The 13,425-nt window shown below is 33.6% G+C and overlaps 1 protein-coding gene across 4 annotated transcripts in view; it reads right to left on the reverse strand.

Moving 5' to 3' along the window:
- Positions 1-3,712: 3,712 nt before the first annotated feature.
- Positions 3,713-13,425, reverse strand: part of LOC134542144 (serine/arginine-rich splicing factor 7-like) — a 32,972-nt gene continuing 23,259 nt past the window's right edge. For 2 of the 4 annotated variants that reach the window (XM_063386157.1, XM_063386156.1), the window contains exons 5-7: positions 11,138-11,257; positions 9,201-9,350; positions 3,713-4,303 (exon numbers count right to left, since the gene is read on the reverse strand). In XM_063386157.1, coding sequence (XP_063242227.1) covers positions 4,249-4,303; positions 9,201-9,350; positions 11,138-11,257 — 325 coding nt within the window. In that variant the 3' untranslated portion in view covers positions 3,713-4,248. Of the gene's footprint in view, positions 4,304-9,194; positions 9,351-11,137; positions 11,258-13,425 lie in introns of all 4 variants that reach the window. The other 2 variants (XM_063386159.1, XM_063386158.1) reach the window with 1 other exon arrangement.

A 13,425-nucleotide genomic window follows, 5' to 3' on the forward strand; every position in this document is an offset into this window, starting at 1 on the left:
GATATGTTCACAACAGAAAAAAATACATTAGCCAAGACATTCGAATATGGAGTCCAAATGGTCGAACCAATACAAATCTTCGTAGATATAATAGATGGTTTTTACTACGTATACCTTATCGGATCCTCTATGCGACATTTGATAAATCGACTGTGAATGTATGTCATCAAACATTTGATATTGAGTCTGTCACGACCTTAAACTAGACCTACCGATTTTTTGGGAAGTCTGAAAAATAACCTTTTCAAGGTGGCTTTGATACAGTTATTGGCTAGTTACTGGGAGAACTACCATTTAAAATCAATAATCCAAATGGGGAAAAAAAAACTACCGTATTGGCCCGAATATAAGGCGACCCCGAATATAAGGCGACCTGCAGTTTCAGGAGGCCAAACAAATGTAAAAATAATTTTTGGTAGAAATTAATGTGAAAATTCATTAGACATACATTTTGTGTTGATAAATCGTTTTTGCATTTATGTATAACAATTAATTTATATTTATCACTTTACTTATTTAAAATAAGTTTGAATGGCCTACCCTAAAAGTCAAAAGAAAACAATTAGAAAATATTTACACTTTTAAATATTACACTAGAAATTTTTTCGTGTTTACTCTAATGAAGCTGCATAATTGTCATCTTCAGAGCTGTTTATTTGTCTAGAGCTCGTTCCCCGCCGTTCCACAGATGTGTGATTGTTCATTTTTCACAGTTTACTGTATCTACGAATTTAAAATTTTTACAATGGCTATTAATCACTCTTAAAATACAGCATTTAACTTTCCGTTTGACTTAAGCTACGTATTACCACAGAACAAGGTGTATTACTATTTAGTAGTGTGTTTAACGTAAAAAAAGCAAACAAAGAATGAATCTTGCCGGAACAAAACAAGTGGCTAGCTGACATGATGAAGCATACGGCCATGAATAACTTCGGTTACGTGACCGCGTATATTTGTCCATATTACTCTCTGACAGAGAGAGTCTGTTCTATGAATTTGAAAGAATAATCTATTATAATTATGAAAGGTTTTTACATAAATAAAGAGTGGATTATTAAAATAGCTTTTGAAGCAACGTACCAAATTCCTGTTAATATGGCGTCTTCGAGCGTGTTCGTTTTACAACAAAGAAATATTGTGGAAAGACAGTTGGCAGCCGTGAATTTCCATACATTACATCCGAAATGTTTGTAAACGTAAACAATCATTCTGAAAATAACTGTGATATTTTAGTACAAATATTTCAGTTAAAAATCTGAAGATAAATTACTGTAAATGTTAACACGCGATTGTACACAAAGTACAAATATGAATTGTGAAATAAAAGGTTGCCATTTTGAGATGCTTCAACATTCACGTTTTTACTCAAGAACAAATATTTTAATTTTCAACTTCAAACAATTGTAAATTACTGCAATATTAGGTGGATTTATTGTTTTTCCCCGTGTGAGGTAACAAAGTTTTAGTTAATATAAAAAATCGTGAACGTTTTGTTAAACAATGTTTCTACTGTAGCTTTCAGCTTGGAACTAATGTTTGCGGTTCTGACGTCTTGGGTGCGAAAATAAGGCGACTTCCAATTTTTGCATCTCTCGTTTATGTAAAAATGGTCGCCTTATATTCGGACCAATACGGTATTTAATAATTGAAGATCAATGTTGTTCTTATCAAAAACAAGATAATATCATAAAAAACTGAAGAATATTATTTTTAATGTAATCATGAAGAAACATAGAAAAATTTAATACATGTTGAGCAGGTTCCATCATCTTCAAGAATTTTGTAACTGTCTCAGATACTTATATTTTAATATTTCTGCTGGTCAATATGCATAAACTTTCCAAATTAAAAAAATGGTTAGCAACTTAAAAAAAATAACTAAGACCTTGACTGCATTAATTGTACAGAGTTTGCATCAACGTTGGGATCCACACAATGCTTAAGTCTACCCGCCTTCCATGCGTTTACAGGTTGTGATAATAGGGCAGCTTTTTACAACAAAGGAAACGTTAAACCTTATAAATTCTTTTCAAAAAACGTAACTTACAAAAAAATTTTTTTTGCTTCAACTGATGAAATTGTCATTTTCATTGACCAAAAAATGAAAGTTTTTCAGGAATTTACTAGTCTTATGTATGGCATCAAGAACTGCACCAATGTAAATAACAAACGATATCACATTATTTTTTAACATTTTTCGGCAAAAAAAGATTATTAACAATTTATGAGAAAGATTACAAGCTCAGGCAACCCATTCACATTATGTTTGTTCATATATTATGATTCCTAAATAATATTTTCCATTTCGTAAACAGATGGGTGAAGGTCAATCTTAGTTGGGCTCTTGAACTATTTTAAGTTTATTTGCAACATGAACAACATGAGAACACATGAGTTTGCTCGTTACTTCACTTGTTCACATTTTTATTTTCTGTTTTTGAACGGTTGTCTGTAGTTACATTGTTATGCAGATCAGCTCTGCGTAACTTAAACATGACATGATAGCTAAAATAAATTTATTAGGTGACAACTGAGAACAAAATGAGATGTTTTATTGCAGTGCTACTGTTGAGTGAATACATTGATCTTCTTTAAAAGAGTATATTTTGGGAAACAAGTCTGGTCACTCACAATAGATTAGTGACAAATGCATTGACAAGAGACATTTAAATATACAATAGGAGATATTCTTGTTTGTATCAAGCAATGATTTTGCAAAAGTTTGATCCACTTTTTTCAGAACTCATACACCCTTCCATAATAAAGGCATCACATTCCAGTCAATGCAAACACAAGCAGTTATCAAACAGCCATTATCACTATAAATGAATGTTTGCTTTCAACATTCATGAGCGAACTACAAGTTTAGTCAATACAGATCCTATATTTTTGGTTGCTTACAATCACTTCACGACTTGGTGAGCCCATGACTGTCACTTGCATGGTGCTTGAGAAAAAGCGAAGTCTCAAAATCAAATGAAGGATCATCATTCACATAACACTACTGTATTATGTTCTGTACTTATACATTTATTACTCTCATGAAACATTTTTGTTATTTTAAGTAATTTTTAGAAGTTAAGCACTCATATGGATATTTGTATGTTATGTTGTCTTGTCTTTGTTTTTGTCCTAATATTTGTTGTTCTTATAATTTATTGTTTTGTTCTTATTTTTGTTCTGTTACTGTATTTGTTTTTTTACTTGTCTTACATGTTGTGCCCACCGTTGGAGCCTTGTGCTGTTGGTGTGGCATGTAACAAATCAAATAAATAAATAAATAAATTATTACGTATTCAAGAAAACACAATTTTCTTAATTTTAAAACTCTATACATGCTATTATAACATTATCTTTTGGATAATTAAATATTATGGTGTTAAAAACAACAGAACTTTGGTTTCATGCACTTCGACTTCAAATTGACACAATAACTATAATGGAATTGCCACTATTGTGAAATGTTTAACAACATTTGTTACATTAAGATTAAACAAAGATTTAATCATGAAAAGTCTCATTGTATGAATCTACTTTATTTTCAACAGGTGGACTCTGAAATCTTGGAACTCTTCTTAAGACCTATTGTATGAATGCAAGATTGAATTAAGAATCATTGATTACACAGTATTTATTATTGATTGGTTCCAAAACCTTTGAAATAATAACACAACAAAACTTGATGACTAATCAAAAAACATTTTCCAAATAAAATCTCAATACATTTATTCTGTGAATTTTGTGCTCTAGTACACGACAACTACCACCGAATGTCGTACAAAAATGTCAGAGGTATAAAATTATAACAATACTGTTCACAAATGCACTTTCACACATGACATTAGGCAAGATACTATCAACATGGAAAATGCTACAATTCAAACTCCGAAAACAAAAACTAAAACAAGAAATACTTGTCTTGGGCATTTTTACTATTGCGTAACATGATACATTAACTTTTTGTTTAGTTATATAACAAAAGCAGTATAATAATTTTTTAAGTCACAAAAGTTTACAACATGTGAGTTATTGCAGAATACTATTCTCTTCTTGTTGGAAAATTCAGTCAAAGTTCAGTGACACGTGCACACAAGCATCTTACACTAACCTAGGCTAAAACTACCTTTCCTACACATTTCTGACGTACACTGTAATGAACACAATACTAGACAAACAAAACCAACTGCGGAATAATGATGGCCGAGAAACAAATCAGGGAACGTTAGAAGCTGGGCACACAGAAAACTAGTCGCGAGCATCATTCTGCGTGTTGGCATTCTTATCTGCAGACTCACGAGCCCTGCAACATGGATATCCACTATTAGCACCTTCATACATTTTAGTTTTGAAAAAATGTGCAATAACCATAACATACCCAAATTAATTTTTGAAAACAATTTTAATAAAAATCCTTGGAGATGCCTGGCATTAAAATTGTGGTGTGCATTAGAGACCAAAAGGGTCAGAAGACACCCAACTGGCACTATGACAACACAGCACTGATCTAGGCTGCAGTTACGAACCCGGTGAAATATTCACCAAGTAGAATAATAACACAGCCTGATTAAAAAACATTTACTCTGAACAGCATTTCAATAACACACACTCTATTTCTCTGAATACACTGAATCTACTGACACTACCCTTGCTTGACCTTGTTAACCTAATACTCAAGGGGGAAGCAAAAGCCAGAAACAAAAATAAACAATTGGAGTGAGAAGAGGTAGTTTTAATGTGTTACACCAAAAACTTGCTATAGGACAACATAATCATAAGCACAATACAGCAATTGAAATATTACTGCACCCATTTCCAAAATAAACACCAAAGTCTCTTATTCGATGGAAAATGAGTTCCCTTTCTCAATGTTATCTTTACAAAATAATGGCAGTAAGGTAAGGTCATTACTCAGCGAAGTAGACCAGCCACACCTTTCAGGCACTTGAGATAACAAGACACCCCTCAGTACACTTCATCAACACTGTTGATAGCTCCTGCAGCACTGCAGTATTAAACCAGAAAAACCTCATAAAACTCACTCAGATTTGCAGGGATGTACATCATTACCTGCCTATCAGCCAAGCATTTAGATCATCAGTATACTCATCTTGGATTCACTCACACTATCCAACACTGATTACTTCTATGCCTATATAATGTAACATTCATATACAAAAAAATCTACGTATAGTACTTATAGGTTTTAAGTTTATAAACTCTCACCACAACAAATTATATAAATATTTTTATTTCCACACACTCAGTACATCTCTCCAGCTACTTTGCATTAAATATATGTATATATTATTAATCTCTTAAATAAATTACACAATAATATCACAAGCCTAAGGCAGCCTACCAACAGTCTTAATACACCGAAGCAAAATATGACTATCTATTCAACTTCGAAACTATCCGCATTTGGTTCAAAAATATTAAACCACAAAAACATACATTAATGCATGGTTTTCCTGAAAGTCAGGCCAGTGCTCACACAAAGTGTGTAAGAAACATCCTGTGCGAGGCGTAGCAATTCCAAGCCGACGCATGGAATGTGCGAGACATCAGTGTTTTCTTTCGTCTTTTGTTTCACTTTCTTTACTCACCCCTTGTCATTTATCAACACTGATCAGTGGAAGGGGGAAGTGGTTGCATGGGCCTCAATGTCATAAATAGTTATATCTTACTAACTATAACATTAACTTACTAACATAAATGTTACACCCATAACTAACTTACATTTTTATTAAATTTATTAATATTATTACTTTTGGAAAAACTCTGTAGCACTTGGCATTAAAAATAAGATACTTTACCTCAATAACATTTTATTTTATTATTAAGAAAGAGATAATTGTGGTGTGCATTAGAGACCAAAAGGGTCAGAAGACACCCAACTGGCACTATGACAACACAGCACTGATCTAGGCTGCATTTACAAACCCAGTGAAATAATTCACCAGGTAAAATAATAACACAGCCTGTTAACAAAAAACACACTTTTACTATAAAAACCATACTTATTTTTTAGGGATGGGATGATTCCAAAATTTTCGATTCTGATACCAGATTATTGATTCCTTAAAAAATTCTTTGATTCTCGATACTCGATACGCACCTAGTTAACTTATTAAATAATTCAAATTCTATTAGCAACATTTTTTTTTTTCAGCTTTCAATACATATGTGATGTAGCATACATCATAAATTCATATTTATCAAATTTGAGTACACAACTAAGTTATTAACATTAACTCATATAAATGTTTACATCATTAGAAGTTAATGGCTCATATGTCAAAGGGGTCAAACTAATCTAAAATTTGTTTTGTAATACGGAATAAACTATAAAAAAATAATTTAAGCTTTCCTTGAGCAGTATAAATTATTTTTGTTCATACAACTTGTCTAACTTAGAGAAGGGTACAAATTAACTAAAAAATTTGTGAAATGAAACAGTAACAAAATTAAGCAACAACTAGAGAACTAGCAAATGAAAGTGTTGTACTTGATTGTGGTATTTCGGCGTTAAGTTACATTTAAGAAACACAAATTCATTCGTTGTTATTTCGGCGTTGTGGTAACGACCCAACAAAATCTATAAAACACTGACCAACCAATCATCATCACACCATTCGAAAATGAATGTTTGTTTACATTTTTCCGCTTTTTGGCGCAATTTAAAATGCTTGTGCTGCCCCGTACGGCTGGGTGACGAAGTAGCATGGTTCGCCCGATAATCTGCTTGATACTACGATGCTGTTCCAACTATTAGAGGTGTAAAAGTAACGAAAAAAAGTGTACTCGTATGTATTCGTTACTATAAGAATTAGTACTCGTTACTATTGTATCGTTACTCGTTACTTTTGATACCGCATAACATGCTATCTTACGTTGCAGGAACGAATCGAGTCGTATTGCGTATGCGTGCAGTACGACATCGCGTAAATAATAATAAATAGAATATAAACAATTAACAATATTTGATAATAACAGTTTTTGTTAACCAAGAAACAATTTAAACTCATTAGAGCGGCTTTATTATATTATCTCTTTTAAGATAATAAAAAAAACGTGAAAATTCGTGATAATAAAAAACAAAAACATACATATTTCTAATTTGTAAAAAATACTTTCTTACGTTGTTTCTGTTCCAATCTCAAACTTTGTCTACACACAAAATACCTTTAATAAACAGTAAAAAATTTGGACGACGAATTTTCAAATTATACTTTACAAACACCGTCCTTTGTAACGTAAATTCATCGTGAAACATACGAAAAATGCTAGTAACTAAATGCAGCCGTGTGTAACGTTTCTTTACTCGTATACAGACAGCGCACCCGTTACTCAGTAACGAATACATACGGTTTGCTACAGCTCTACCAACTATATGCCAGCGCCCCCGGCTGACGTGGTATGGCCACTCACGTAAGGCTGTTCCAAACACTGTTTGCCCAATCATCTGCTTGCTTTTGTATTTATTTGGTGTCGCTGTTCCAAGCTGACGTCAGTGCCCCGAGCAGTGTGCGTGGAATTTAAAACTTTGTCTGTTTGTCTTATCTATCCAAACATTATGCCGGAAAGGAAAACAAACGCCGTAGTTTTGCGTATTTTTACAGTATATTTTTGGGTTTAACATTATAATGTGAGCGTTTGTAAGCTTTTGTTTGCTTTAGTGCATTTATGATTAATGTTCAGTGGCGGCCATGTTGCGGTGTTTGTTTACCAGTGACGAGACAAGTCTTTTATCCAGTATTTAAATTTCCCGTAAAAACATTGCGATTTCACGTTTTAATAATAAATTTCATGAAAAACGCTGTGTTCTGGCGATTTCGCGTAAAAACTGTATTTTACGGTGATTTCGCGTTTATCGTCGTTTAATTGCGATCGCATAAAGAACAGGCCCCTACTAATACGCAGTGATAATTTTTTTATAAATAATTTTTGTACTTTGACTTGTGTATAACATCGACCCAAGTTTTAGATATTGTTTATTTGGGGAAATATGACTGTTATATATGCGTCTAGTCAGTCATAACCCCACTCAAAGAGTCGTTAAATAAATGTATCTGACAGATTTGCAATGTTGTGAAATGATTTTTTTTGCTACATGCGGGAATCGACTTTTATCAATTCTCGATTATTTAAGTAGAATCGGTAGGTATCGATGAAATAGGGAATTGGTTTTCCCATCCCTATTATTTTTAACAACCTTTAAACTCCATTAGTATTTTCTCCACCTGCTCCACCTGTATAGAAAACATTACAAATTGTAATCCTGGCTAATCTGTCACTCCTGTGCCTAGGTTTGCAGGAAGCAATAAACAAAAACAGTCAAAAGTGGCATAAGTTACACAGTTTTAATGCAGGTCAAGTACTTTTCCTTTTCAAGTACTATATTTGTAATTTTAAACACTACAAAATTTAGTACCTAAACAACACATACACAATGTGAGACTAAACAAGAAACAGAGATCCAGAAGCAGCACTTCTCAAACGGTTGCTGGACATAAATAATATCCCACACTCAGAAAACATATTATTGCCTGACCTATTGATTGTGAAACTTCCAGCATCTGGCTTCTTGTGTTTATGTATTGTAGCATATTTACTCGCAGAGGGGTCATGCTATTATAATAAATGGGGGTAGGCAGCAGTCCTGAGCTCATTTCTCCCCCATCCTCCTATTTTAAACAACCCTTAAATTTCCTGGTTACTAAAAAAAAATCATTTTCACACCAGTGTTTTATCTCCCTCTATTTTTTTTAACCATCTCCTCCTCATGAAAATGAAAAAAAGCAGCTACTCATTATTGTAAGATCCTTCATAAAAATTAGAACAAACCCATACATTTTAGTCAGTAAAAACGTAACTTGTGGAAGAATATACAAGTTGCACTTCAAAACATCAAGGATGACAGTTTTTGTCTTGAAATGTTGCAGCTGAAAGTGTAGGAAACATCACACAAAATCAATAATGTTGGAGCACACGAGCACAGTTGACCATAAAAACCTGTCGAGACACATTACAATGTGAATTGTGCCAGTCATCTCCCCTTCAATTCAAGCGTCCTCCATTCTTTAAAAAAAAAAAAAATATTTTTACCCTGCAAAATGAGTTACTAAAAAGTATGTTTGCAATTGTCTAAAAAATAAACATGCACAGGAAAAAAAATGGTGTTACCCGACCTTTACCTGCTCCTGGAACGAGAAGGGGAGCGACTCTTGGAGTTGGGAGTGCGTGAGCGTGAGCGGTCACGCGGTGAGCGATCTCGCGGTGAGCGATCACGAGGTGAGCGGTCACGCGGAGTCCTGGAGCTCGAGCGATCCTTGGGAGTGCGAGACCTTCAACACACATTACACACTGTTAAGTTAACCTACACAAACAATATCAAAATAGTGCTAATTTTTCCAGTCCATCCAATGTGTTTACACAGATCCAAAATACTAGGAATGGGACTAATCAGATTTTTCCCATGCCTGATTCAGATCTAAATTTACCCAATCTCAAATCCGAACATCCAAAAATGCTATAAAAGCTTAATTTTTTTGTGAGATGGATCAAAAGCAGTCAAACACAGCAAATAAAACAAACATATATGAACTAAACACTGTTAAATTATATTTACAATGTCTAAAATCTCTTGAAAACATAACACATTTGGTCTACATAAATACCTGATCATTTCTATAACAATCAAATTTTTAAAATAAATAAATAAAATTAATTACTGCATAAAGGTGGTGAGTGCTAAATAAATAGGCATAACATACACTGCATGTGTATGCACTTTCACACAGTAAAATATTCATTGAATCAATTTATTTACATAATAATGGTCTTCTAGATTTGATTAAATTAAATTTGAAAGGTTCATTGAAAAGCACTTCACATATTTTAGGTATTTGAATTAAAATGTGGTAATAAAAAAAAATTTCTTAGAAATTAGTACACTATGATTTACCTTTATGAGATAAAAGTCATTAAAAGTATTAAAACAGTTTCCTAATCACTAAAAACATATTACAATTATCATATTTAAATAGTTCAAGTTTAGCTACATATTTTATTTTACTTAAGATGTTTTAAAATAATTTATAAAAATTAGGTATTTTTCAACAGACAACTGACTGCAGCGAAAATAATATTAGAGGAATTGAAGCATTCAAACAAATTAACAAAATTTTCATGATATAATGTGCCATTCAAAGGATCGAGTTAAAAAAAAAAATTGGGCGTAATTCAAAGCAAAATTTTAACATGTGAAATGGACCTAACGCAGAAGCAACATTTTAACACGTGAAATGGACCAATCGTAGAAGCAACATTTTAACACGTGAAATGGACCCAATGCAAAAGCAACATTTTGACATGTGAAATGGACCCAACTTAGAAGCAACATTTTAACACGTGAAATGGACCTAACGCAGAAGCAACATTTTAACACGCGAAATTGACTCAACGCAGAAGCAACATTTAAACACGTGAAATGGACCCATCGCAGAAGCAACACTTTAATACGTGAAATGGACCCAACGCAGAAGCAACATTTTAACAGGTGACATGGACCCAACGCAGAAGCGACATTTTAACACGTGAAATGGACCTAAAGCAGAAGCAACATTTTAACACGTGAAATTGACTCAACACAGAAGCAACATTTAAACACGTGAAACGGTCCAAAAGCAGAAGCAACATTTCAACATGTGAAATGGACCCAAAGCAGAAGCAACATTATAACACGTGAAATGGACCCAAAGCAGAAGCAACATTTTCGTGAAATGGACCTAACACAGAAGCAACATTTTAACACGTGAAATGGACCTAACACAGAAGCAACATTTTGACACGTGAAATGGACCCAAAGCAGAAGCAACATTTTAACACATGAAATGGACCTAACACAGAAGCAACATCTTGACACGTGAAATGGACCCAAAGCAGAAGCAACATTTTAACACGTGAAATGGACCCAAAGCAGAAGCAACATTATAACACGTGAAATGGACCCAAAGCAGAAGCAACATTATAACACGTGACACGGACCCAATGCAGAAGCAACATTTTAACACGTGAAATGGACCCAACACAGAAACAACACTTTAACAGGTGAAATGGACACAACACTGACCTGTCTCGCGGGGTGCGGGACTTGGACCGGCCTCGGTCCCGGGAGCGGGACCTGGACGCCGAGCGCGACCTTGAGCGGCGATCGCGCGAGCGCGACCTTGACCTGGAGCGGGAGTACGACCTGCGACACGAGAGACGCATCAGTCGGCGCGCAGCCGACACGCTCCCAGCCCTTACCTACCTGTCCTCAGTGGCCCTTGACGAACCCCCAGCTCGCGTGGGCGATTACCAACAACACTACCGCAATTTCATTTAACAACCTCCAACCTGATCTGACTCTCACTACAACTTACAACCAGAGACCTGCAAAATTCGCGGTTTCTAAGGGCCTTCAGGATAGACTGCACGTACCCCTGTACACTCTGGCAAATAACGCAAGTTCGTTGGCTGCCGACTTGCGAGTCGTCCCAGCTGGTTTGTCTGCGATTCGATCCTTCTTTGGTTGAGGGTTTATAACTGGTTGAGATTCGTCCAGACGAACAGTAAGCCAATAGAAAAATTATCTAAGAGGTATACGTGTTTGTATTCTAGCCTATCACCGAATGAATACGCGAATTTCGCAGGTCTCTACTTATAACAGAACTTCCTTTTCCAGGAATAAAATATGGTACCCATTATTTCTTTCATATATATAAAAAAAATGATACTTTTTAACAAATACCCTATTTACTTCTATATAGTTCCCATGAATATTTAACATCCACTTTTTTTCTTAGTTAAAGGAATAATGATAATAGTTTTAACAATATGTTATGTACAGTAACAAATGTCTTTCATTTGACTAGCAACTAAAAATGTACTAGCAATGAAACTACAAGTAGACAATATATTGCAGACTTCAGTACGTCAAGTGTGTTGTAAACTGATTACATTTTTTTTTAAATTTGTAAATTAAAAATAGTTACATTGGTTGTTCAGTAAGAAAAACATGGCACCAACTATTATTTGGCATAAACAGGCCAGAACATACACAATGTGCACATTCCAAGAAAATGTAAAAACTAAAGTAAATGAAAATAGGGATGGGGCTAAATACCATAAAAATTATATCTTGGCCAAATATATAAAATTTTTGATAAATGTAAACAAACGTGAAGATAGGTTATTACCAAATTCATTTTTCACATTTGTTTGGATGTTTACTGAGATACAAGGGTTTTTTCCACTTGAAAAATGAAATTTTTTGTCACGTCCAGTAATAAAAGAAAAGATATGTAAAACTAGGTATAAGTATAAAATGTGTAGCAGCTTCTGTAAACAAAAAATTCCTGCTTTTCCACTAAATAACCAAAGATCTAAAGATACAAAATGTTTAACTTTGTGTCATACAGTGCAAAGAGCAACGTATAATGTTTGTGATGTTCATAAATAAAATTGATGGGCACTGTACGAGAAATAAATACTATGTGCAAGATGTATTGAAATACTTATTACTGAAATCTTTTTCATGTGGTAAAGACCAACATGACTTTTTTAGCAATTGCATCAATCAACTAGCAGAAAACAGCTGTGTTATATGCGCCAAAAGTTACGTTGGCAATAAACTTTAAAACAGCTGTATTTCTTCATTTTCATCAAATTTCACACTTCACCATATTTTGAGATCCCTAAATACTGCGACTACACATCTATATTTGTTTCATGAACAAAGTTCCAGATCCGTACATGATATGTATTGTAATTTTTTTTGAGGAACGGAAAGAGAACAATAAAAATATTATAAAGTTATTTATATTAGGTTCATTACAGTACTACATAGGAGATTAAGTTGCATTTTGGTGTTTATAGTGTACTGACATTTTGTTTGGTATTATCACAATTCAGCACAAAATCTTATCCCTATAAATCACTAGTTGCCTCAGTTTATATAAAAATTTATATTGATGTACACAAGACATGCAATAATGGTAAATGCTACATTCTTTATTTCTATTTTCTCCACTCACTTTCTAAAATCTTTATCAATAACATGGGAACTAATGCAAGTAAATATGGTAAGCCAACATTATATGTTACAGACACCTGTAAATATTCTTTATGAAATTATAAATTATTTAAACAATAAATTATTGAGAGATATTAATAATAGCAGTAAAAAATACTGAAATCTTACTCCACATTTTTAAATACAACACAATATAGAAACATTAATTTTCACATCAGAAATCTTTTGATTTTAATTTTTTCCCTTAGTACACATTCAGTTCTCCAAAACTGGTTTGATGCCATTTGAAGCTGTACCTTGCTTCTATCTACATTGAAATAAATAACCAGAGCAAAATTTTCAGT

This window comes from Bacillus rossius (genome assembly GCF_032445375.1).
Source record: "Bacillus rossius redtenbacheri isolate Brsri chromosome 4 unlocalized genomic scaffold, Brsri_v3 Brsri_v3_scf4_2, whole genome shotgun sequence".
Classification (NCBI taxonomy): domain Eukaryota; kingdom Metazoa; phylum Arthropoda; class Insecta; order Phasmatodea; family Bacillidae; genus Bacillus; species Bacillus rossius.